General features: G+C 44.6%; 1 protein-coding gene across 2 annotated transcripts in view; it reads left to right on the top strand.

Annotated features, from left to right (window-relative positions):
• LOC144260055 (GTPase IMAP family member 8-like) overlaps positions 1–27,970 on the top strand; it is a 79,220-nt gene that overhangs the window by 2,927 nt on the left and 48,323 nt on the right. For both annotated transcript variants that reach the window (XM_077808572.1, XM_077808571.1), the window contains exon 2: positions 1,240–1,294. In XM_077808572.1, the coding sequence (XP_077664698.1) occupies positions 1,240–1,294 (55 nt within the window). The remainder of the gene's footprint in view (positions 1–1,239; positions 1,295–27,970) is intronic.

Here is a 27,970-nt window from a genome sequence, read left to right as displayed (position 1 = left end):
GGGCATAGCGAGCAGATCGAGGGACGTGATCGTTCCCCTCTATTCGACATTGGTGAGGCCTCATCTGGAGTACTGTGTCCAGTTTTGGGCCCCACACTACAAGAAGGATGTGGATAAATTGGAGAGAGTCCAGCGAAGGGCAACAAAAATGATTAGGGGTCTAGAACACATGACTTATGAGGAGAGGCTGAGGGAGCTGGGATTGTTTAGCCTGCAGAAGAGAAGAATGAGGGGGAATTTGATAGCTGCTTTCAACTACCTGAAAGGGGGTTCCAAAGAGGATGGCTCTAGACTGTTCTCAATGGTAGCAGATGACAGAACGAGGAGTAATGGTCTCAAGTTGCAGTGGGGGAGGTTTAGATTGGATATTAGGAAAAACTTTTTCACTAAGAGGGTGGTGAAACACTGGAATGCGTTACCTAGGGAGGTGGTAGAATCTCCTTCCTTAGAGGTTTTTAAGGTCATGCTTGACCAAGCCCTGGCTGGGATCATTTAACTGGGAATTGGTCCTGCTTCGAGCAGGGGGTTGGACTAGATGACCTTCACGGGTCCCTTCCAACCCTGATATTCTATGATTCTATGATTCTATGAATATGTCAGACCCCAGGAAGGTGTATAGCAGCTTCCACACAGTGGACTGAAGGGTTCCATTTGCCCTCTGGCCTGTGAATCTCTTCAGTACCCCAGTCCTGGGCTGTGCCACAATCCAACTCTCAATCCATTTATGTTATAAGACAAAAGACTCATCAAGTTGGGCTCTAGCTCACCTGTTTAATTACAAGAGCTCATCGCTGATACTCTGGTCCTCCCTGCTCTCTCGTCACGTCTTGTCTCAAAATTATTCTGTGAGCTCTTCAGGGCATGGATTGTATTTTACTATAAACTTATCCACAGCACTTAGCCCAATGGAGCCAGCAGTCTTGGCTGGGGCCACTAGTCACTTCTTTAACAAGCACACAAAAATACTAGTTTGTGTGAGCTGAGGTCACTCTCTACACAACATACATTACAAGGAGGGCAACCAGGAGAGGCTACTGGGTGTTTTGGAGGAGTAACTTTGGATTCTATACTTAGTGGTCAAGGCACGTGAGGCATTGTCTGTTTGGTCTCTTTGTTGTTTGTCTGTGTCTTGGGGAGGGCTGCATGGCTAGAGTCCTGGGCTGTTTGATCAGCTCTGGTGTTTGAAATCTGTAAACAAGTAAATAGGCTTTTCGTTTGGGTCTGTGTTTTTTTTTACAGATGGCTCACCCAGATATGGAAGAAGGAAATCTGGCAAGAGATGAACTTTCCCATGGTAAGAAAGTGACATTAAAATCCTTGTTGTGCCCCCATTGCTGCCTTTATGCTCTACTCAGCTTTCCCTGTAGTGGAAAACGAAAGTCCCAAAAATGATAGGTTTCAACTTACAGGTCAGATATACCTTTATCCACCTGAACAGCTACAGTGGCTCCCCGGAACAGATGAACGCCTCCCCACCTGGATGGGAATAGGCTGTCCTGAGTGGGGATGTGAGCTCTTCAAATAGGAGAGGGAAATCCAGGTTTCCAGGACTACCAAATGTTCTGTGTTTCTGACCAAATGGCAGGTTGTTTGTTTGTTTGTTTGTCTGTTTGAAAATTGTTTTTATTTTGGATGACTCTGGAGTTATTAATGGTTGGAAAAGTAAGAGACTGATGATAGTGTGGAGTAGAGCCAGGTACAGTGTATGGCAAAAAAAAAAATTGTGCCAGCTTTGTTGCTCTGCCAATGTACCTCAGTCCTGATGCGCAATCTCCCCATTATTCCAGTTCTTCCCTCCTTCTCCATGGCTCTGCCAATGCACAGCATACTTTTCCATTGATAGGATTCCCATACAACTCTGCCAGTTCACCTTAACTCTCACCTGCAGGGACAGGCTGCAGGAATGTCAGCCAGAGAGGGGATTACAATAGTCAAGATGCAAAATGATCAAGGCATGGGCAGAAGTTTTGGTGGTGTAGCCAGAGAGAAAAGGTCACATTCAGGAGACATAGTGCAGCAAGAAATGGCAAAATGTATATATAGGTGGTAAGTGAGGGTCAGAAGAGAAGGGGAAGTCAAAGATGAAGCCAAGTGTATGGGTTTGAGTAACAGGAGTTTTTGGGGAAAGATCAGGAGCTTACTGTTGGCCATAACATATTTCAGCTGATGGCTGGACATCCACAAGGAGATGTCAGAAAGACGTGTTGAGATATGCTGCCTGATCTATTGATTGTATATTAATTCTATTGATTACGTAAGAATGCCCACTTAACACTGTAGGGTTTTGTAGATTCTAGTCTCAAAATTAGACCCATAGTTATTAGAATTGCTATTAATTTGGCAACCACAATGTGCAGGGTTGCAACAGTCACACTTAGGAAAGACCTGTGTTTATTTGTAATAGTTTTATTAATACAGTTAGCAAAGTTACAAATGCTCCATCCCAGCAAAGTAGATAATACAGCATGAGCATCTGAGCATCCATATACTCACACCTAAAATGTTAGTCATCATCCTCATCACATCACCAGTGGTCGTCCTCCTGGCATCTCCCAAGGCACAGCAGCTGAGATACAGCTTTTATAATGTGTTATGCTGAAGCTACTATGCCTGATGCATATTCAGCAGGAGCTTTCCCCCTTTTCCTTATCTGCATTTCCTCATCCTACTAATGTTGGGGTGCCCTTCTCCCAGAGGTTACTAGTCCTTTTACCTCAAGCTCCTTGGCATACACTTCCATTAGTTACCACGGCGTTCCTGTGGTCAGACATGTGCTGATGTCCCTAACTTAAAATATCTCAAGCTGGTATAAACTATCACCTTGTGGTTACCTGTCAGCAGTTTAGGCATTACAGCCCTCTGTCTTGTGTTAGCTTATGATTTAGGGTTACTCCTAGTTAACTGCTTAAGCTAAGGCTTTTTAGGCCTTGATTAGTTTAGCTAAGCTATTGTCTTACAGACCTTGAGGCCTGTAGGATCCTGGCATTATTGACTTGACTTAAACCTATGCCTTACCTAGCAAAAACTTATACCTATAGGCGACAGATATTAGTTTGGTTGGAGGGAGACAGGTCCAGAGTAGACAGGTGGATTTGTGCATCGTCAGTATGAATGGGTTTCAAAGACATATTTGCAGACGAGATTGCTCAGAGATGTAGTGGGGAGAGAGAGAAGAGGAGGGTGCCAAGGACAGAGCCCTAAGGGACCTCTACTGAAAGAGAGAGAAGAAGAAGACCCACCCAATGAGACGCTGAAGGAGTGATCCAAGAGGTAGGAGGAGAACCAACAGAGGATGGCATCAGGAAAACCCAGGGATGATCTGATTTGAAAAAGAAGATTGTGGGTGACAGTGTCAAAGGCTACCCATAGATAAAGAAGGAAATCTGGTCAAGAAAAGATCATTAGAGACTTTGGTAAGAGCCATTTCAGTGCAGTATAGGGAGCAGGAGCTAGACTGAAGGGGTAAAAGAGGTGGGATGGTAATTTGAAGGGGGGATGGGGTCAACACTGCAATTATTTTATGATGATGGTGATGATGACACACACACGTGTTATGAGAAGGAGGCTGATGAGAGCAAGAGATTGAGAAGGGTGAGGGCAATGACGAGAATGGGGGATGAGGAAGGTCAAAAGGCTGGAGAGTGTGGGGGTCACTGGGGCAGGTGGAGGAGAGTCTTAGTATCTGTGACAGAGGAAAAGGAGGAGACTGTGATGGGAGGTGATGGAAGAAGGGGGAGGGAGAGGGGCTTCCTTGGATTTTTGTCAGTTTTTTCTTTGAACTAACTGGCAGAAAGCTGTGCAAAGAGGGAAGAAAGTGTGTGGAAGAGGGTGAGGGGTTTAGGAGGGATTCAAAAGTTATGAATCAGTGGCTAGGGTTATGGGCACGGGAGTCAATGCGAATGGCAAAGTTGTGCGGCATCACTAGAGAGATAACAGAGTTGAAGGAGGAGTCAGAATTACTACAAGTCAAGCTGAATTAGCTCATGCCAAGGTAATTAAAATAAATAAGAGGTTTTTTAGTTATATAAATAAAAAGAGACTAAGGAAGGATGAGGTGGGGCTGCTACACCATGTGGATGGGAAGGAGATTAAAGATAATCTAGCTGTGGCCCTCAAACTAAATACTTTGCTTCAGTTTACAATAAGGATGATAATATGGAACATGAACATGAAGGCAGGACTGCTGATGGAAATGAGTCTGTAGAAATGGAAATTAACACATCAGAGATGGAAGAAAAAACATAAAGAGCTTAATGAGCTCAAACTGGGGGAAACGGATAATTTCCATCCCAAAAAATACTTGCATATGAGATTGCTATTCCAGTGCTAAGGATTTTTAATAAATCTGTCTATTTGAGGGTAGTACCATATGACTGAAGAAGAGCTAATGGCATATCTGTATTTAACAAAAGGGAAAAAAAGTGATCCAGACAATTACAGACCTCTGAGTCTGACCTCAGTAGTATGCAAGGCTTTAGAACAAATTGTGAAGGAAAGAATAATTAAATTCATGAGGTAAAGGGTCAAGGGGATGTAATGTGACATGGCTTTACCAAAGATAGATCTTGCCAGATTAACTTGATTTCCTTCTTTAAGAAAATAACTGATTTTTTAGATAAGGGAAATGCAGTAGATCTAAAATACTTGGACTTCAGTAAAGCATTTGATACAGTACCACTTGAGAAATGATTAGTGGAATTAGAGAAGATGGGAATCAGTACAAGAAATGTCCAGAGGAGAAGGAAGTGGCTAAAGGGGAGGAGATGATGGGTTGTGCTGAAAGGTGAATTATTGGGCTAGAGGGAGGTTACTAGTGGAGTTTCTCAAGGGTCAGTCTTGTCACGAATCATATTAAATATTTTTATTAATAACCTTGGCACAGGAGTGTGCTAATGAAAGTTGCTGCCGATACAAAATTGGGAGACATCATCAATACAGAGGAGGATCAGAACATTATATAGGAAGATCTGGAAGACTGGAGTGACAGAAATGGGATGGAATTCAATAATACAAAGTGCAAGGTCATGCACTTTGGGTCTAATAGTAAGTATTTCTGCTACATCCTGGGGGATCATCAGTTGGAAGCGACAGAAGAGGAGAGAGACCTGGGACTGTGGGTCAGTCACAGGAGGACTACAAGCCACCAGTGTGATGCAGTTGCAAAAAAAAGGCAAATGTGATCCTAGGATGTATCAGGTGAGGTATTTCCTATGGAGATAGAGAAGTATCAATGCCACTGTACAGGGCATTGGTAAAACGTCATCAGAATACTGTGTTCAATTCTGGTCACCCATGTTGAAGAAGGATGAATTCAAGCTGGATGAAGAATGAATTGATGTGTAGGGAACAGCTACTAGGCTGATCAGAGAGGAGATCTGTCTACTCTCTATAAATACATTAGAGGGGTAAACATCAGGGTGGGTTACGAGCTATTTAAGCTAAAGGACAATGTTGAGACAAGAACAAATGGGGATAAACTCAAAGACTTTAAGCCCAGAGGAGACCATCATGATCATCTACTCTGACCTCTTGCACATCACAAACCACAGAACCTCGGCGCCCCCCCCCCCACATTCCTCTAATAGACCCATAACCTCTGGTTTAGTTACTGAAGTCCTCAAATCACGATTTAAAGACTCCAAGTTACAGAGAATCCACCATTTACATTAGTTTAAATCTGCAACTATCCTATGCTTCAGAGGAAGGTGAAAACCCTCCGGGGTCTCTGCCAATCTGAACTGGGGGAAAATTTCTTCCCAACAGCAAATATGGTGGTCAGTTAGTCCCTGAGCATTTTTGCAAGACCTGGGAAAGAATTCTCTGGAGTAACTCAGAGCCCTCCCCATCTAGTGCCCCATCACTCTGCTTAACTAACTAACTAAAATAATTCCTCACCTTCTGATGTATTTATAGAGAGCAATCATATCTTCCTGGGCCGTCCTTTTGTTAGGATAAATGAGCCAAGCTCTTTTAGTCTCCTCTCATAAGGCAGATTTTCCATTCCTCTGATCATCCTAGTAGCCTTTCTCTGTATCAGTTCCAGTTTGAATGCGTCTTGCTTAAACATGGGAGACCAGAATGGCACAGAGTATTCCAGATGAGGTCTCACTAGTGCCTTGTATAATGGTACTAACACTATCTCTACTGGAAATACCTGGTGCATCCTAGCACTTCATTAGCCTTTTTCATGACCACATCGCACTGGTGGCTTATAGTCATCCTGTGATCAACCAATACACCCAGATCTTTCTCCTCCTCTGTCACTTCCAACTGATAAGTCCCCAGCTTATAGCAAACATTCTTGTTGTTAGTCCATAAAGTGCATGACCTGTCACGTTGCGTGATTAAATTTCATCCCATTTCTATTACTCCAGTTTTCAAAGTCATTCAGAGCTTATTGTAGGATATTCTGCTCATCTGTATTGGCAATACCTCCCAAATTTTTGTCATCCACAAATTTTATTAGCACACTCCCACTTTTTGTGCCAAGGTCACTAATATATTAAATAAGATCGGTCCCAAGACTGATCCCTGTGGAACATGACTAATAACCTCCCTCCATCTTGACAGTTCACCTTTCAGCATGGCCCCTTGTAGTCTCCCCTTTAACCAGTTGTCACCATGCCTGGTCACAGATGAGGATAACAGATTCAGGATAAACTGCTGAGAAGTAGTCTGCCTTATTCGATTACACCAAGCCAGCAAGAAAAGTAAACTTCTATCTCACCACACTGGTTAACAAGAAGTCAAAAATGCAGTCTCCTTAGGCATTCCAGCCCTTATTTCATCACCCAGACACGAGACATTATGATGAGTGGTTACTGAAAACCAGTTTCATCAAACAAAGGCTCTTTCTGATCTCAAGAGTTCAGCCGCACAGCCAAATCAATATGTAACTCAGATTTTACCCAATAATCATGCTGTTGCCAATCCTTTAGTAACTAAAATCTAAACATTTATTTATAAAGAAGAGAAGAGAGTTAAAATGGTTAATAGATAATATACATAAATCGTTGCAAATTTCTTGCATCAGGTTTGAAGCAGTGATGGAATAAACTGCTGGCTTGTAAAGTCTCTGGTAGCTTCCAAAGCTCAGTGTGCTCCTTTTAGTTGTAAATCCACAGTCCAGAGAATCAGAGCAGGAAAGAGACAACATGGAGATGATTGAAGGGTCTTTTATACCCTTTGCCATGTGCTTGGAATTTTACTGTCCCAAAACAAAGCACACAGCACAGTTTGTGTAAAATTACTGGCACAAGATGGAGTCCAGGGTCACATGAGCAAGTCGCCTGTCCTTACATGGATTGCTGACTCCCCGGGGATCCTATTGGCCACTTGGAGGCTAAGTTGTCTGCAGGAAGAGCCATCTGGGCAGAATGAGTTTCTTCTATGGCCGACTGTGAGAGTTGCCTTTGATGGGCCAACAACACAAAGCTGTCTGGCTTTGATGTAGATATTACCTGTTGGGTGTTCCTCCAGGAACAAATACAGATATTGAGACACAGATATTCATAACTTCAGATCCATTGATGATACATGGATTTAAACAGGATAATCATCTTTATGGAATCATAATTTTTCCACTGACATCTTACATGATATTTTTTGTACAAGTTTTGTTGCAATTGTCTAATGGGGCAATATTAATTATATAAATGGTCATATTTCAATCATACAGCATCCCACTAGTTATTTATCCACCTTTCAATTCTCATATTAATCCCCAACTTCTCCAGTTTAACTAATGATTTCCCATGTGGAACTGTACCCAATGCATTACTGAAATCCAGGCATATGAGCTCTACTGCATTTCCTTTATCTAAAAAAAATCAGTTATCTTCTCAAAGAGAGAGATCAGGTTGGTTAGGCAAGATCTGCCATTTGTAAACCATGTTGTATTTTATCCCAACTACCATTTCCTTCTATGTCCTTAACTACGTTCTCTTTCAAAATTTGTTCCAAGACCTTGTGTACCACTGAGGTCAAACTAAAAGACCTATAGTTTCCCTGATCACCTTTTCCCCCTTTCTCAAAAATAGGTCCTATACTAGCAATTCTCCAATCTTAGGGTACGACCCCCTGAGTTTACAGATTCATTAAAAATCCTTGCTATTGGGCTTGCAATTTCATGTGCCAGTTCCTTTAATATTCTTGGATGGAGATGATCTGGGCCCCCTGATTTAGTATTGTTTAGCTGTATAAATTTGACTCCCACTTCAGATGTGGTAATTTCTACTTCCCTATCCTCATTTCCATTAGCCACTCTGCCACTACCCTTAGGTTCCTCGTTACCCTTATTTAAAACTGAGGCAAAGCATTCGTTTGGGAGTTGGGCCATGCCCAGAGTATCTTTAGTCTCCATCCCATCCTCAGGGTTTAGCATTCCCACTTCTTCTTTCCTTGGTTTCCTTTTATTTATATGGCCATGAGTTTATTCAGGTTGGAAATTAGAAGACTGTTTCTAACCATCAGAGGAGTGAGGTTCTTGAACAGCCTCCCAATGGGAGTTGTGGAGTATAAGTTGGCGTGGCCTCCCTCCCTCTGAGGGAGGTCACACCTGCTCTCAGTTTGGCTTGTTAGAGTATTCTCCAAACAAAGGGAAAAGGGGGAATTAGCACCTTGCAACCGGGCCTCAGCCTTCAAGTGGGGCAGGGCCATAAATAGCCTGGCAACCAGGAAGAGCTGTAGCAGTTCACTCACCCAGCCTTTAAGCAGGGTGGGGCAGCAGTCAGGGCTCTGGCCTGCAGTCAAGCAGGGTGAGCGCCAAGCATAGTCTGTGGGGCTCCAGCAGGGGTGAGCGCCAAGCACAATGTATGGGACTGCGGCAGGGGTGTCCGAGGAATGCAGGCCTCTTGGCCTAAAGAGGGGGAGTACTGCCACCTCAGGGGTGGGGTGGCAGGGGGGATGTGGGCCCTCCCAATTCCATCACATCCCAGACCAAGGCCCTAACAGCAGAGTGATCTGCCACTGGGTCAGCAGGGATCTGCCCATAATACGCTGACCTTGTACCAGGCCAGCTCTCAACCCAACTGTTGCCTGGTTTCCCTGGGCTGCTTCCTACTCTCCCCCTGGGCAAACCTCATCCAGGGTCATCCTCAGTCTCCCCGGGATATACCACCAAGGACAGCGGTAGCAGCTCCTCAGCATCAGGAGCGACAGGGCTCTCTGGAAGATCGTGCAGGCCCTCTGGGCAGCTGCGGTTCTGTTTGGCATCCCGCTCCAGCACCAGGGAAGACACGTATGTCGCACTTGGCAGCTCCCTTCCAACTGAGCTGCTGGGCCGGCATTTCATACTTCCTGTCCTGCCCCTCTATTTCCAGCGTGCCGGGCGTGGTCCTCCTGGCTCTACCCACCAGGCGGCTTGTGGAGTTCCCTCTGCATCCTGAGGGAGACCATGCCTCCTTGCTACATGGGGTAAACAACTGAATAAGTTTTAAGAGAGATTGGGACAAATATATGAGTGGGATTGTATGATGGGATTGATTCTGATGGGGGCAGGGCTCAGTAGTCCTGGGGCTCACAGCTAGTTTATGTCTTATATTTCTAATGGTTCCTCATGGTTTCGGCTTCAACAAGCTACTAGCTGTGGTCAGGAAGGGACTCCCCACAATGTATTCTGCGATTTTTTAAAATCTCCTTCTTTAGAAGCATCAGGGATGGCCATGGCTGGAGATGTGACATTAGAAAGGGTGCGCCAGGGCTCTGAGGTGGTATCGAGCATTCTGGCTCTGTGGATGAGAGGAAAGCAGTGGACATGTTATTCCTTGACTTTAGAAAAGCTTTTGATACAGTCTACCACAGTGTTCTTGCCAGCAAGTTAAAGAAGTATAGGCTGGATGAATGGACTATAAGGTGGATAGAAAGCTGACTAGATTGTTGGGCTCAACGGGTAGTGATCAATGGCTCCATGTCTAGTTGGCAACCAGTATCAAGTGGAGTGCCCCAAGGGTCGGTCCTGGGGTCAGTTTTGTTCAATATCTTCATTAATGATCTGGAGGATGGTGTGGATTGCACCATCAGCAAGTTTGCAGATGACACTAAACTGGGCGGAGAGGTAGATATGCTGGAGGGTAGGGATAGGATACAGAGGGACCTAGGCAAATGAGAAGATTGGGCAAAAGAAATTTGATGAGGTTCAACAAGGACAATTGGGACAGAAGAATCGCATGCACTGCTACAGACTAGGGACCAAATGGCTAGGCAGGAGTTCTGCAGAAAAGGACCTAGGGGTTACAGTGGACGAGAAGCTGGATATGAGTCAGCAGTGTGCCCTTGTTGCCAAGAAGGCTAACGGCATTTTGGGCTGTATAAGTAGGATCATTGCTAGCAGATCGAGGGACGTAATAATTCCCCTCTATTCGACATTGGTGAGGCCCCATCTGGAGTACTGTGTCCAGTTTTGGGCCCCACACTACAAGAAGGATGTGGAAAAATTGGAAAGAGAGCAGCGGAGGGCAACAAAAATGATTAGGGGGCTGGAGCACATGACTTATGAGGAGAGGCTGAGGAAATTGGGATTATGTAGTCTGCGGAAGAGAAGAATGATGGGGGATTTGATAGCTGCTTTCAACTACCTGAAAGGGTGTTCCAAAGAGGATGGCTCTAGACTGTTCTCAGTGGTATCAGATGATAGAACATGGAGTAATGGTCTCAAGTTGCAGTGGGGGAGGTTTAGGTTGGATATTAGGAAACACTATTTCACTAGGAGGGTGGTGAAGCACTGGAATGCGTTACCTAGGGAGGTGGTGGAATCTCCTTCCTTTGAGGTTTTTAAGGTCAGGCTTGACAAAGCCCTGGCTGGGATGATTTAGTTGTGGATTAGGTCCTGCTTTGAGCAGGGGGTTGGACTAGATGACCTCCTGAGGTCCCTTCCAACCCTGATATTCTTTGATTCTCTGTCTCTAGTGCTTGGCTAGCTGGTTCTTGTTCAGATGCTCAGGATCTAACTGGTCACCATATGTGGGGGTGGGACAGAATTTCCCCCCAGACAGACTGGCTGTGAACCTGGGTGTTTTTCGCCTTCCTCTGCAGCATGTTGGGCATACATGTGTCCTCCCAAGAAACTGGTCAAGCACAGCCACTTGGTTATAGAGCTGTTTAACTTAACAGCTTTCACTCCGTCTGAGACCCTTTCAAAGCTATCCACACTGGACCTTTCCAAAGGAAAGTTAGTGGATCCATTCTCAACAGAAAATTTCTGGCTGTTAGGAACTGAAACAAATCTCTCCACCAATAAACCATTACCTTCTACAGACAGAAATTCATCCTGATTTACTTTAATCAAATCACAAGTTCCACACCCTTCCGTTGCAGGAAACTGCTTGCAAAGCCTACCCTGATGATTTTTCTCTTCAGGAATCTTTCTAAGCAACAATTCACCTTTACTCTGCTCCACAGAAGCATTGCTCTGCTGAGCCACTACCAACTCCTGAGTTTCACCTACACCCACAATTCCCTCTGGCCCATCAGGCGAATTCCTACACAATCCCCTTGTGACTTTGCACTCCATAATGCTTTATAGAAATATGCTTATGAGTGTAAATATGACATAACTGGAATATGTTTGATGCTAGATATGATATGTAACATATCTTTGCAAAGGTTATGATCTATTGAATATACTCATACTATTTGTATGCATGTATCATTTTTTATATCTGAAGTTATGAGCGTTGGCTTAATGCTTGTATTTAAAGTGTTTGCTGTAGGAAACACATAAGGCAGATTTGGCCAACATAGTGTGAAGGGGTTATTCACGTAATTGGAAGTACTTAATTGACAATGGACTTTGGGAGATGCCAATCCACAGCTTTCCTGGGAACGTTCAAACTAACATGAAAATAATGGCATCGGCCTGCAAAAAGCTGAATCATTCATGGACATGTGACTTGCCCAGGTGGCTACAAACTCCATCTTGTTGCTGTGACTCTGCACAGAAGAACAAAGGAGTTTCCTCCCACAAGAGAGAGAATCTGAAAGGCCCTGGAAGCCTCTCCATTTGGTTTTCAGCTGGCTCAAGAGATGGCCTCTCCACCCCAAAGGGATGCCTGAAAGAAACTGGAACAAAGGACTGTAACTACGGGGATGTGAGTGATTGGTAGTCCCAGGCCATAAACTACAACGTTGGTCTGAAAAGGATTGGGCCCAGACTAGGAAGGAGTCCAGTCTGTGAAAGAAGCTTATTGGAACATCTCTGAGGGTGAGATTTCATCTGTAAGTAGTTTCTTAATGTATTAGGCTTAGACTTGCATGTTTTGTTTTATTTTGCTTGGTAACTTACTTTGTTCTATCTGTTTTTACTTGGAACCATTTACATCCTACTTTTTATACTTAATAAAATCACTTTTGTTTATTAATAAACCCAGAGAAAGCCATTAAACCTGGGGGAGCAAACAGCTGTGCATATCTCTTTATCAGTGTTATAGAGGGTGGACAATTTATGAGTTTACCCTGTATAAGCTTTATACAGAGTAATACAGATTTATTCAGGGTTTAGGCTCCCAGAAAGACTGAATAATGGGTGCTTGGAAAGGCCCTGTTAACTGAGAAGCCCCTGGGCTAAGTGAATCTTAGTTTCTGTAAACTTCATCGGATGTGGTCCAACCTCTTGGTCTGTGCTGGAGCCGACTGGCGTGTCTAGCTCAGCAAGACGGGAGTGGAGGGAAGCCTTTTCTGGCAGGGGGGTTTGTTCTCAGTGGTATCCCAGCACATCTAGTGACAGTCTTGAGGGAGTTTCTGTGACCTCATCCGTCACACCCCTTTCAGGCAAACTGCTAGATTTCATAGTCAAAAGGTCAGAAGCGTTCTCTTTTCCTTTGCCATTTTCCTCAGAGCCACTGCCAACATGCCAGTTGTTAGGCTCAACACACACAAGTTCAGGAATCATTTCTTTCTTGTTACAAGTTTCCTCACTGTCAGTGGGTAACTGAGTCAAATCACCTTTATGCTGTCCTTGTGCCCTGGCTAGGATATCAGTATGATCAGACAGAATTGTCACACCCTTACCCATCAACACACCAGCAACAGGCAAAATAAAAGTGCCAGAATTGTCTCGTCTCTGGGATTCTTCCATGACACTAACTGGATGCAACCTTGTTACAGTGTCATTCTCCCTAGCAGACACAAACTCAAGATGATCCCTGTCCTGGGCCTTAGTTGTATCCAGAACCATCCCTGGGACAACAGACAAATTCTCAACCATCATAGGCTGACAGGCTTCTCCTGTCTGCTTTACAGACAAGGAACTGGAGAGACACTCTCCTTCAACAGACAAACAGCTTGGAGATTGGAGTAGCTCCCTCCATGGGCAAGACATTACCCCTAACAGATACAGGAATATTTCCTTCACTGTCACAATTCTCCACACAGGTAGCAGGTAAGGTGTAGGGACACTCATGTTCCGCTAACCTTGCCTTCCCAAACTGCTGATTCGACAAAGCCATCTGCTCACAAGGCTGCCTAGGCTCATCCAAACTTTCCTTGCCTTCCTTTCCCTTGTCCCAGCACCCAAGGCTAGTTACAGACAAATACTGGGATAGTGGGACAGCTTCCTTACCAGGCAAATTGCCACTCCCAACAGATAAACTGCTGTTCTTCACACTGCACTGAGCTGCTTCCAGCAAATCACCTTTTTGGGGTTCATTTTTACAGCCTGTACTAGCCAACAATCCATTATCCATTAAAAATCTACCTTCTCCTTCCTCAGCTAGGGCTTTAACTTGATCACCAACTTTAATCCACTTTTGAGAAACATTTTCCAGATCATGAGTTCTCTCTGTGCTTGATCTAATTCCTGATTCACTTCTGAGATATTAGACAGACATTCAGAAACTTCATTCACATACCAACAGCTATTTTCCACCTTCCCTGGGTTAGAGTCCCCCTCTCCCTGGTCATAGTATCTTGAGTAGTTTTGTATCATCTGCAAATTTTGTCACCTCACTATTTACCCCTTTTTCTAGATCAATTTTCTTCTTTCTTTGCCTTTCCCTCTTCTCCTGTCTCATCTTTGCCTGTGTTTGTCTGTGTTTGTTTGGGAAAATTCATGGTAAAAAAATCACAGCTTTGTACATCATTGACAATATTTTGGTTACAACCTATTTAGTTGTGTTATCATAGCTGTAGTAAAATTGCCATTATAAACTTAACAATGTCACTGTCATCACTTCAGAAGGGTTAAAGAGACAATGCTGGTTTTGTAAGTTAAATTTTCCTTGTAGCAGGTAGTTGATAGATTAGAATATAAAGATAAATTAGAAGGTTTATCCTATGCTCCCCATAGGCTATAACCCTACCTGCTAACTCATGGGAAAAATACAAACTACCTTGTCTTCCCTGGCAGTTTTACCTGGAGTTAGTTAAGAACACACCTTTTTCCTAATGATGATGCACCCCTCAGCGAAACATTTACATAGGTTTTAAAATTCTTTTAAGAAATGCTACCAACCTCCCCACACTCTGCCTGCCAAACACCCATCACAAACATACACCTCAATCATCATGTGTATTATTGTATAGATAAATCACACACGTTGAAACTACAAAACCAGGTTCTTGCTCGTGGTTGTTAACTAAAATTTGAAACTCCATTTAGATATCACCCACTATCTATTGGCAAGGTCTGTTCATTCATCCAGGAGAACATGTAGAAAACCTAACTAAAAAAATCAAAATAACTCCACCCAAAAAAACTGCTACAACATAGGGGGGAGAAAACTATCAGAAATACTCACTTTGTTAAATCAGTAAGGAGAATCAAAACAGCATTTAGCTCTTTTCTGATGTTGTGGGTGGCTCTGAAAACAGCCTTTGAGTTATTTTATTTTTAAATGTTCTTTTTAGCACAGATTTGGAGCTCTCATAACTTTTGGGTCAGTTTTACTTGCTCTTGGCTTCGTGGCTCTTGGTTTTCTTAGGCAGAAGCAAGGCTTGTATGCTGGGAAAGACACCACTGTGAGAAACTGCGGCTTTCCCCAGCAGTTATTTGAGCTCCTCGTCATTATGGATGGTGAGCTGGAAACCATTTGAGCAAAGGCTGAGGGAACTGGGTATGTTTAGTTTGGAAAAGAGAGATTAAGGTAGGCCATGATAGTGGTCTTCAAATACTTGAAGAGATGCCATAAAAAAAGATGGAGAAAAGTTGTTCTCTCTTGCCACAGATGGCAGGATGAGAGGCAATGGGTGTGACGGGATCCCTGGGGTGCAGCCCGGGACTGTGGAACTGCTGTGCCCCCTTAACTCTCCAACCTGGGCTGTCTCTCACAATGCTTTGCTAATGACAAGCAGCAAACCCCTCCAGGCGCTGTGATCACTCAGCACAACCGCATGTGGAGCCCCACATCCAGCTAGATGGCATGAATGCTCCCAGAGCCACTCATAAATCACACAGAGAAAGGCACCAGCCGAATCTCCCCCCGCTCCCAGCTCTGTACCTCAGGAATATACCATTTTGCACTGATCAAGATGAGTAGTGCAAATTTATTAATTGGTTCACCACTTCATCGATGGAAAGTGGATATACACCAGCCTTTGTAAACCTGAGCAAACACCCTTACCAAACTCTTCAGCCAAACTCACTGATAAAGATAAATAGTTAAACAAATTTATTGACTACAAAAGATAGATTTTACATGATTATAAGTGGTAGGCAAAAAGTCAGAGTTAGTTACCAAAATAAAATAAAATATAAGCATGCAGTCTAATCTCTCAACCCTATTACACAGGGCAACATCTAGATTAAGCAGTTTTTCTCACCCCACTGGACATTTCAGTTCATAGTACACAGATTTCACTCTTGAAACCTGGGCCAGTCTCCTCCATTGGAGTCTTCAGTCTTCTGATCATCCTTGTTGCTTGCACCATAGGTGGGAAGGGAGAAAAACCAAGCATGGGGACCCTGCATTCTGATTTATACCCTTAGTCCCATGTGCTTGGAGAACACAAGTCCAGGCATGTCTGGTGGGCATTGCTCAGTCACAAGGTGAATCAATACTCCTGTGTGTCTCCTGTGAATGAGTCATTGAATTGTAACTCCTCTGCTGGACAATAGCCGGTGATGTCTTTTCAGCACCCACCCGGGCATTGGTTACCTCTTCCCTTGTCACTGTCTCTGGGCAGCTAGTGTCTGGGCACTTCCCAAACCAACAGCATATTTTAGTGAAAACCATATGTGATGTTATCTGTCTATAATATAACATCTTATGAAATATGACACATGGCCAGAAAAGGGTTAAGGAAAATCTGCAGGCCAGCTGAGCCATGGTCGACCTTTAGAGACTTGTTAGGAAGATAGGTAAATGGTAGTTGGGTTATTGCATTAGGTTAGAATAGAATTTTGAAATGCAAACCAGGATTGTTAGAGCCATAGAAGGGTAGGTGTTTGCTCAGGTCTTGTGATGTAAACAAACAATTCTTGTCTGTTACTCTAGCTTTGATTCAAGATCCAAAAGGAATATTAACATCTGTGATGACACTTGATTGAAATAGGTAGTATTATTGTCTACATGTCTCTTTGAAGGTTGTGGTAAACTGTATATGAACTTTTCAATGGATAAATTACCCAATGCTAATTGCCATGATGTTTGAGAGACAAAAGGGTTAACCCGAATTGTTCTCTCAGGCCAAGAGATTGCTCGAAATTTATAAAGACCCTAGGATACGATCCTTTTTTATCTCATATCTGCTTGAATGCTTATGGGAAAGCTGCAAGCTACAAAGAATGAGATCCAAGGATTCCTGGTGCCCCATAATGGACATTGACTTTATAGCTCTGGACTGATCTGAAAAGAATTATCTGAATCTACAAAGCTCAACAACTCTACGTATCTGAACCTCAAGAATTGAGTTCATATCTGTATGTATATTGATCTTTTAACCAATATTCTCTCCCTTTTCTTTTTTAATAAATTTTAGTTAATAATTGGGTATAAGTGTGTATTTTGGGTAAGGTCTAAGTTATATGTTGACCTGGGAATGTGGCAGATCCATTGGGATCAGAAGAACCTTTTCTTTTATATGATAAAATAAGATTTTTCAGTAATCATCATCATATGTTGACATGTGTACCTAGATGGCGGCCTGAGTCTGGGTGCTTTAAGGGAACTGTGTTGTTTGAATTTCTGAGTAACCAGTGAGGAAACACAGGTTTCAGAGTAGCAGCCGTGTTAGTCTGTATTCGCAAAAAGAAAAGGAGTACTTGTGGCACCTTAGAGACTAACAAATTTATTTGAGCATGAGCTTTCGTGAGCTACAGCTCACTTCATCAGATGCATCCGGTTCTGATCCTGGGCTCTGGCCACGTGATGGCGGGAGCTGGCCCTGGATGCCAACCCCTGGCCCTGGCCACATAGCAGCGAGTGCCGAGCACTGGCCCCTGGCTTCAGCCACGCAGCCCCGGGCTTCGGCACTCAGCTCCAGGTTCTGGCCACGTGGTGCTGGGCACTGGCCCCAGGCATCGACCTACCGCTCTGGCCACACAGCAGTAGGCTCTGACTCCCAGCTCTGGCCATGAGGCTCCTACCCCTGGCTCTGGCCATGGGCACCGACACCTGGCAGCAGGCTCTAACCCCCAGCTCCAGCCACGTAACTCCTGCTCTGGGCTCTGGTCACAGGCACTGACCCCTGGCCATGTGGCAGAGGGTGCCAACTCCAGCTCTAGCCACACTGCAGCGGGCTCACCACCCACCCCCATCATCCCTGACTCCTGCTGCCTCCCCCGGCCCCACATTCAATCCCCACCCCATCGTCTCTGGACCCTCCTGCCTTCCTGGCCCCGCATTCACCTCCCAAGCCCCCTGGCTGCCTTCCCTGGCCCCATATCCATCCCACCATTGTCCCTGGCACCTGCTGCCTCCACCTCTGACCTCCCCACCCAGGGCCTAACTCGTCCTGGGGCTTGCTGTGAAAAGTGATAGGTGTATGTTTGTGGATGTCACTTATTGCTTTTCACAGCCTCCCATGGAGCTATTAAGTGTCCTGTGAAAAGTGATACTAACAAATATACAAATATCACTTTTCAAAGCGTTATTTTTATTACCGAGTCTGCAAAAAGAAACCCTACTTAACTTACAATGATTTGGATGTGGATCTGTGCATATTTATTTATTCCTAAAGTTAATTAAATATTTTAGGAAAACGTGTCAGTGTGGCCACCAGCACGAGTTGATGGCCGCCTTGTGAGGCCACCAAACAATTTGTTGTGAGAACTCCTGTTTTTTGACTCTCTCCCATGTCATCAGTCACTGGGTTTTCTTTCCCTCCCGTGCTCCCTTCAGTGTGGGCTCTTAATTTAATCATGTTTCTGGGAGTTTGGTACCTCAAGGTTTGGTGAGATAAGGGTCCAGGGGGATCCTGCACATTGGCGGGCCCTCTGGGGAGCTGTCTCCCAATCCGAGGGCAGTACATATGGAAAAAATCCAGCTCCCTTTTTGGGGTTACCCTGAGTTTCCCCCTCCCAGCCCTGATTCCTTCCCTGCCTCCTTTTCCTAGAGGACTGTGATCTCTGTTCCCTGGGCGAGGTGTGTTTACCCTTTGATCAGGTGCACCTGTCCCTGCAGCTTTTCCATAACTGCTCCCTGTGTCTCACCAGCCTGGGGGAAAACACCCCCGTCTCTGTCAGTTGGGTCATTTGCATTCTCACAAACCATCACCTGGCAATTTTCTGGTCTCAACTCATCTGCTATCACAGGCATTGTAGCTGCATCTTGGTTTAAAGAGACAGTTACTTTCCAAAAATTTATCCGAAACAGCATCCTGAAAAACAGGGACCTGGATTGGGGTTCCCTCTGTCACCTCTTTCTCTGTCCCTAAGAAGTCGGCTGTGTCTCCAGGAGGTCGGTTACACACTTCCCTCTGAATACCTGGGTCACAGGCTGACTGCCTGGGTGTTCAGATGCTGTCTCATCCATTTGGTCCTGGGAATCCTCTCCCGAGTGACCAGTGAGGAGACATTCCTGTACCCCCACTATTCCCTCCCCAGTTTCCTCCTCTGGGCCCCCGACTAAGACATATTTCTCTGTCTTCCTTGAGAAGGGGTCCGTCCTTATTCAACTGCAAAATCCTGACAGCTAACAACTGGGACAGTTTCCTTAATCACTGACAACACCTCCCCTGCCCCTGATCCTGAAGGCATGCTGCCTTCTGCAGGAAAGGAGCTAGTCTCACCCCTCCCGTATTTGAAAGCACCCTGCTTCCCTGTGTTACAAAGTCACAGGAATCCTCACCCACCCCAGTGGTTTCTGAGGTTCCCTCTCCCTTCTCTGGGCTCCCCTCTAAGACACATTTCTCTATGCTCCCTAGAGCGGGGGCTGTCTCTGGTTCATCTGCAACCTGCTGGCAGCTAACAACCTGGACAATTCTCTCCTTGGCAGGCCCTATACTCCCATCCCTCATCTGCAATGCAGGAGCAGGTCTCAACCACCTCCACACCTGGAAGCATGTGGCTTCCCGCTGCCGCAGAGGAATCAAGGAGGCTTTCTCCCATTCCCCAAGCAATTCCTGAGACCTTACCCTTTCCCTTGGGGGTCCCAGCAAATACTTGCTGTGGGCAAATACCTTAACCTGAGCTACACAGAAAAAATCATTACCAACAAGGAGGTGTTCCATTACGCCCACAGTCAAAATACTTTCCTTCCTTCCCACACCACATGGTTTAGACAACAAATCCTGCATCTTGGCAGGGGATTAGACTGCATGACCCTTGCAGTCCCTTCTAACGCTGTGGTTCTATCGTTCTATATTCTGGTTTCTCTTGTTGTCCTGAGCAGCATCACCAGCCAGCTGGAGAATCTCAGTGGTCAGATACTCCAGCAGCATAGCCATATAGACCAGGTCTGTAGCCCCACCTTGCTCAGCAAAATAACCCTCCAAGAGCAGCCGATGACCATGGCCCCCTGGGAACTGAAATCCAGCCTGAAAGGAACCAGACTTGGAGTGTATCTACACTGCACATTATTTCAGCCACATGTAGAGTCCATACCTGAGTAGCCCTCTCCCTTCTTCCCCTCCTCAACATGGGTATAAATCGTGGTGTACTCACTGAGGGATGGCTTAGGCAGGTAGAGTACACATATACCTGAAAGGTGTGGGTATGTACTTGAGTTCACACCCTGTCTGGCTCTCTATTCGCCCAAGCCATGCCTCCATCTACACTGCTGTTTTTAGCCGGGTAGCATCCCATTGCCTCCCTGCTGCCAGAGCCTTTTCTTGCTACAGGGAAAGATGCCAGCAGCTGGGAGGCAGCCAGGAAAAGCTCTGGCAGGGGCGAGGCGGCAGGGGCAGGCTGAGGCTTTCCCTGCTGCCTCCATGCCACCAGAGCCTTTCCTCGTCCCAGTGAAAGGCTCTGGCAGTGCAGAGCTGCTGAGGCCATTTTCCACTGCTCACCCCACCAAAGCCTTTCATGGACACGTGCAGCTCCACACCCCAGTGTGAACACAGCCTACTTCTCACTGCGACATGCAGCTACACCTGTCCTACATGCCGCCGAAAGTACTGTCTCCTTATCTATCCCTTTCTTAATGATTCCCAACATTCTGTTTGCTTTTTTGACTGCTGCTGCACATTGAGTGGATGTTTTCAGGGAACTCTCCACAATGCCTCCAAGATCTCTTTCTTGAGTGGTAACAGCTAATTTAGACCCCCTCATTGTATATGTATAGTTGGGATTATGTTCTCCAATGTGCATTACTTTGCATTTATCAACACTGAATTTCCTCTGCCATTTTGTTCCCCAGTCACCCAGTTTCGAGAGATCCTTTTGTAGCTCTTCGCAGTCTTCCTGGGACTTAACTTCTTGAATACTTTTGTATCATCTGCAAATTTTTCCACCTCACTGTTTAACGCCTTTTCCAGATCATTTATGAATATGTTGAATAGGACTGGACCCAGTATAGACCACTGAGGGACACCATTATATACCTCTCTCCATTCTGAAAATAGACCATTTATTCCTACCCTTTGTTTCCTATCTTTTAACTAGTTACGAATCCATGAGGACCTTCCCTCTTAACCTGTGGCAGATTATTTTGCTTAAGAGCCTTTGGTGAGGGACCTTGTCAAAGGCTTTCTGAAAATCTAAGTATACTATATCCACTGAATCCCCCTTGTCCACACGCTTCTTGAACCTCCTCAAAGAATTCTAGTAGATTGGTGAGGCATGATTTCCCTTTACAAAAACCACGTTGACTATTCCCCAGCAAATTATGTTCATCTATGTGTCTGACAATTTTGTTCTTTATTAGTTACCACCCGTTTGCTGAGTACTGAAATCAGGCTTACAGGCCTGTGATTGCTTGGGTCACCTCTGGAGCCCTTTTTTAAAAATTGGAATCACATTAGCTATCCTCCAGTTATTTGGTTGAGAAGATGATTTAAATGACAGTTAGTAGTCCAGCAATTTCACATTTGAGTTCCTTCAGAACTCTTGGATGAATACCATCTGGTCCTAGTGACTTATTACCGTTTAGTTTATCAGTTTGTTCCAAAACCTCCTTTAATGACACCTCAATCTGGGACAGCTCCTCAGATTTGTTACCTAAAAAGAATGGCTCAGGTTTGGGAATTTCCCTCACATCCTCAGCCATTAAGACTGATGCAAAAAATTCATTTAGTTTCTCCACAATGACCTTATTGTCCTTGAGTGATCCTTCAGCATCTCGATTGTCCAGTGGCCCCACTGGTTGTCTAGCAGGCTTCTTGCTTCTGATTTACTTAAAGAAAATTTGCTGTCACTTTTTCAGTTTTGGCTAGCGGTACTTCAGATTATTTTTTGGCCTTTCTAATTATCCCATAGAATCATAGAATATCAGGGTTGGAAGGGACCTCAGGAGGTCATCTAGTCCAATCCCCTCCTCAAAGCAGGACCAATCCCCAACTAAATACCTTAACCTGAGCTACACAGAAAAAATCATTACCAACAAGCAGGTCAACAAGGAGGTGTTCCATTACGCCCACAGCCCAGCTAAATCATCCCAGCCAGGGCTTTGTCAAGCCTGACCTTAAAAACCTCTAAGGAAGGAGATTCCACCACCTCTCTAGGTAACCCATTCCAGTGCTTCACCACCCTCCTAGTGAAAAGGTTTTTCCTAATATCCAACCTAAACCTCCCGCACTGCAACTTGAGACCATTACTCCTTGTTCTGTCATCAGCTACCACTGAGAACAGTCTATAGCCATCCTCTTTGGAACCCCCTTTCAGGTAGTTGAAAGCAGCTATCAAATCCCCCCTCATTCTTCTCTTCTGTGCTTTCTTTCACATATAGTGCCACTCCCCCATCAGCATGACCTGTTCTTTCCTTCTGATATATTTTGTACCCTCATATTACTGTTGTAACAAAGCAGCCTCTGGTGGGACACTATTGAGAGTATCAATTCAGGACAAATTGCTTAGAGCAGGGCAGTCACAGCCCAAGGCTGGGGTTCCTTTACTACTAAGGCACACCAAACCAGCCAAACAGAGAGGACTTCAGTTTTACCTCACTGGCTAAACAGAAGTCATATAAGCAATTCCCTCAGACACTCCAATTTCCCAGTATCACCACCAGCACCACTCCTTATGGGGATGTATGGTTATGAAAACTAATACCCCAGTAAAAGAAAAAGGGTTCTCCCAATCCCAAAGGACCAAGCCCCAGACAAGGCAGATCTTACCCACAAATCATGCTGTTGCCAGTCCTTTTGAATCTAAAATCTAAGGGTTTGTTCATATAAAGAAAGAAATATAGATGAGAGCTAAAATTGGTTCAAGGAATCAATTACATACAGTAATGGCAAAGTTCTTGGTTCAGGCTTGTAGCAGTGATGGAATAAACTGCAGGCTCAAATCAAGTCTCTGGAGAACATCCACAGCTTTGGATGAGTCATTTAGTCCATTTTTCAGAGCTTCAGTTTGTAACAAAGTTCCTCCAGAGGTAAGAAGCAAGAATGAAGACAAAATGGAGGGGATTCCAGGGCCTTTTATATCCTCTGCCATGTGGAAGTACACCTCTTTGTTCTTACTGTGGAAAATCACAGCAGCAAGATGGAGTTTGGAGTCACATGAGCAAGTCACATGTCCATGCTTAACTCAGTTCTTTACAGGTAGAGCAGCCATTGCTCACATGCTACCTTGAACGTTCCCAGGAAGGCTCCTAATGTGTGGACTGGAGTCTCCCAAGGTCCATTGTCAGTTAAGTGTTTCTTGATTGGGCACTTAATCTGAAGAGTCCCTTCACAATAAGCTGGTCAAATGCTTCACTAATGCTACTTAGAATCAAACACATTGAGGTACAAGTACATAGCCAATATTCATAACTTCAAATACAAAAATGATACACGCATACAGACAGCATAATTATAACCAGCAAATTACAACCTTTTCATAGTCCCTTACTTGACCTCCTGTGCACAAGATTTGGTGCAACTATAGGTCTACACTAGGAGTGCAACTCCCTGAAAAAGCACAAGAACAAATCCGCACAGACACACCCCTGGAACCCCGACCTGGGGTATTCTGTCTGCTACCCAAGATCCATAAACCTGGAAATCCTGGATGCCCCATCATCTGAGGCACTGGCACCCTGACAGCAGGATTGTCTGGCTATGTAGACTCCCTCCTCAGGCCCTATGCTACCAGCACTCCCAGCTATCTGCGAGACACCACTAACTTCCTGAGGAAACTACAATCCATCGGTGATCTTCCTGAAAACACCATCTTGGCCACTATGGACGTAGAAGCCCTCTACACCAACATTCCACACAAAGATGGACTACAAGCCATCAGGAACACTATCCCCGATAATGTCACGGCTAACCTGGTGGCTGAACTTTGTAACTTTGTCCTCACCCATAACTATTTCACATTTGGGGACAATGTATATCTACCAATGTATACCAAATCAGCGGCACTGCTGTGGGTACCCACATGGCCCCACAGTATGCCAACATTTTTATGGCTGACTTAGAACAACGCTTCCTCAGCTCTCGTCCCCTAATGCCCCTACTCTACTTGCGCTATATTGATGATATCTTCATCATCTGGACCCATGGAAAAGAAGCCCTTGAGGAATTCCACCATGATTTCAACAATTTCCATCCCACCATCAACCTCAGCCTGGACCAGTCCACACAAGAGATCCACTTCCTGGACACTACGGTGCTAATAAGCGATGGTCATATAAACACCATCCTATACCGGAAACCTACTGACTGCTATTCCTACCTACATGCCTCCAGCTTTCATCCAGACCACACAACACGATCCATTGTCTACAGCCAAGCTCTACGATACAACCACATTTGCTCCAGCCCCTCAGACAGAGACAAACACCTGCAAGATCTCTATCAAGCGTTCTTACAACTACACTACCCACCTGCTGAAGTGAAGAAACAGATTGACAGAGCCAGAAGAGTACCCAGAAGTCACCTACTACAGGACAGGCCCAACAAAGAAAATAACAGAACGCCACTAGCCATCACCTTCAGCCCCCAACGAAAACCTCTCCAATGCATCATCAAGGATCTACAACCTATCCTGAAGGATGACCCATCACTCTCACAGATCTTGGGAGACAGGCCAGTCCTTGCTTACAGACAGCCCCCCAACCTGAAGCAAATACTCACCAGCAACCACACACCACACAACAAAACCACTAACCCAGGAACCTATCCTTGCAACAAAGCCCGTTGCCAACTGTGTCCACATATCTATTCAGGGGACACCGTCAAAGGGCCTAATCACATCAGCCACACTATCAGAGGCTCATTCACCTGCACATCTACCAATGTGATCTATGCCATCATGTGCCAGCAATGCCCCTCTGCCATGTACATTGGTCAGACTGGACAGTCTCTACATAAAAGAATAAATGGACACAAATCAGACGTCAAGAATTATAACATTCAAAAACCAGTCGGAGAACACTTCAATCTCTCTGGTCACTTGATTACAGATCTAAAAGTGGCAATTCTTCAACAAAAAAACTTCAAAACCAGACTCCAACGAGAGACTGCTGAATTGGAATTAATTTGCAAACTGGATACAATTACCTTAGGCTTGAATAGAGACTGGGAGTGGATGGGTCATTACACAAAGTAAAACTATTTCCCCATGTTTATTTCCCCCACCCCCACCCCCCACTGTTCCTCAGACGTTCTTGTCAACTGCTGGAAATGGCCCACCTTGATTATCACTACAAAAGGTTTTCTCCCCCCACCTCCCTTGCTCTCCTGCTGGTAATAGCTCATCTTAAGTGATCACTCTCCTTACAGTGTGTATGGTAACACCCATCGTTTCATGTTCTCTGTGTATATAAATCTCCCCACTGTATTTTCCACTGAATGCATCTGACGAAGTGAGCTGTAGCTCACGAAAGCTTATGCTCAAATAAATTTGTTAGTCTCTAAGGTGCCACAAGTCCTCCTTTTCTTTTATAAGACCTTGGTTGCAACAATGATCTGTACGGTCACAGTTCATGTCAATAACATCACAACTGTGTCCTATAGATTATCCTCATTCCACCAAGTTTCTGTGATGCCTATGTGATGTTATTGACTTGAACTGGGACCATATAGAACATTGTTGCAACGAAGGTCCTGTAGTGGCACCAAATCTTGTATATAGGGGGTCAAATAAGGTGTCTAAGACAAGGTTATGGTTTGCTGGTTATGATTATGCTATCTATATGCATGTATTATTTTTGTATTTGAAGTTATAATTATTGGTGCTCTACTGTCTGTATTTCAAACTTGTGCTATGCTTCTGGGTGACACCCCAGACAAGTTGGTGTCAGCTCTGCCTAGCCTGCTGGATGGCCCATTAAGGACCATCAGTGATACACGTGACCCATTGAGAGAAGGCAGACACGCCTTGTGACTCAGCAAGGTATGCAGGGACCTGCCTAGGGACAGAACTCTGAGGTTTTTCCAGGCCATGGGATGGACAGCTTGTCTTTGGAACAAAGGAAGCAGAGGCCACACGGCAAGAGACTATAAAAAGCTGCTGCAGCTCCTCCATCTGGTCTTCAGTCCTGCTCCTTATCTCTGGAGGGACTTGGCTACACTGAAGCTTTGAACCAAGGACTGAATGACCCATCCCAGCTGGTGATGTTCTCCAGAGATTTGATTTGAACCTGCAGTTTATTCTATCACTGCTGCAAGCCTGAACCAAGAACTTTGCCATGACTGTATGCCATGGATTCCATTTCACCAATTCTAGCTCTCATCTCTATCTTTTCCCTTTTATGAATAAGCCTTTAGATTTTAGATTCTAAGGGGTTGGCAACAGCGTGATTTGTGGGTAAGATCTGATTTGTATATTGATCTGGGTCTGACGCTTGGTCCTTTGGGATCGGGAGAACCTTTTTTCTTTTACTGGGGTATTGGTTTTCATAACATTTGTCCCCATAACGAGTGGCACTGGTGGTGATACTGGGAAACTGGGGTGTCTAAGGGAGTTGCTTGCGTGATTTGTGGTTAGCCAGTGGAGTAAAACTGTTCTTCTCTGTTTGGCTGGTTTGGTTTGCCTTGGTATGCACAGAAACCCTAGCCTTGGGCTGTAACTGCCCTGCTTTAAGCAGTTTGTCCTGAATTGGCACTCTCGGTTGGGTCCTGCCAGAACCAGCATCGTTACACCCTATTATATCAATATTCTCTTTAATATGAGGCACTGTTGTTCAACCATCTTATTATTTAGACTTCTAACATTGGTATATAAGCACTTCAAAAACTTGTCACTTTTTAGCTGTCTCCCATTACATGATGTAATTGAATGGCACTTTTTTTCATTTCACTGTTCCTCATCAGATCCTACCTGTATTTTATTTTCCATCCTCTCCTCCTTACTAGGACATAGAGAATTTCAATTAGTAGATCCTCCCTTAAGGGAGGTCTCTGTTAGAGCCACATGCTCCTCCACACCTGTCAGCTTTCCCCAGCCCTTAGTTTGAAAACTCCTCTATGACCTTTTTAATGTTAAGGGCCAGAAACCTGGTTCCATTTTGGTTTGGTGGAGCCCATCCCTCCTGTATAGACTCCCCCTTTCCCAAAAGTTTCCTCAAATCCTAATAAATCTAAACCCCTCTTCCCTACACCATCGTTTCATCCATGCATTGAGACCCTGCAGCTCTGCCTGTCTAAGTGGCCCTGTGTCTGGGACTGGAAGCATTTCAGAGAATGCTACCATGGAGGTTCTGGCCTTCAATCTCTTACCTAGCAGCCTAAATATGGCCTCCAGGACCTCTCTCCTATTCTTCCCTGTCATTGGTACCTACATGTACCACAACCACTAGCTCCTCCCCAGCACTACATCAAAGTCTATCTATATGTTTCAAGAAATCTGGAACCCTGCAACAATTACCTTTCACAGACAGTCACAGAATAAGTGTGGTGATGCAACTCAATGTTTCTTTTCCTTTTATCCCTTTTCCAGGAGGGGTAGTGATTCATGATTGGCTGAAAAATGTCATTGTCTGAACAATCAGTGGAGATGAGAATCTCTCTTCTGCAAGTTGCAGAATATAACATTTTCCCATATACATCATCTAAGTTCCAATAGAAAACTTTAAAGTATATGCAGCTCATTTGCATAAGAAACCTATAAATAAAGAGAGGAGCAGCCATTTAACTAAGTTGTTATTGAACTGGAGAGAAGACGGAGCTGTCAAAATGCCTGAGCCAGCAAAGTCTTGCCTGAGCCAGCAAAATCTACCCCTGCTCTGAAAAAGGGCTGTAAAGAAAGTCATGACCATGAGCCAGAAGAAGGGGGACAAGAAATGCATCCATGTGCATAAAGTGTTCATAGAGTCATAGTTTTGAAAGCCAGAAGAACCATTGTGCTTATCTAGTCTGATGTCCTGTATAACACAGACCATAGAACTTCCCCAAAATCAAGTTGAAGTAAGTTCACGTGGACACTGGCATCTCCTCTAAGGCCATGGATATTATGAATTCCTTTGTAAATTACATCTTCGACCACATTGCTAGAGAAACATCTCACTTG

This window comes from Eretmochelys imbricata, chromosome 2 (assembly GCF_965152235.1).
Source record: "Eretmochelys imbricata isolate rEreImb1 chromosome 2, rEreImb1.hap1, whole genome shotgun sequence".
Classification (NCBI taxonomy): domain Eukaryota; kingdom Metazoa; phylum Chordata; order Testudines; family Cheloniidae; genus Eretmochelys; species Eretmochelys imbricata.
Note: the sequence above shows the minus strand (reverse complement) of the source record. Positions and strands in the feature narration are given on the sequence as shown.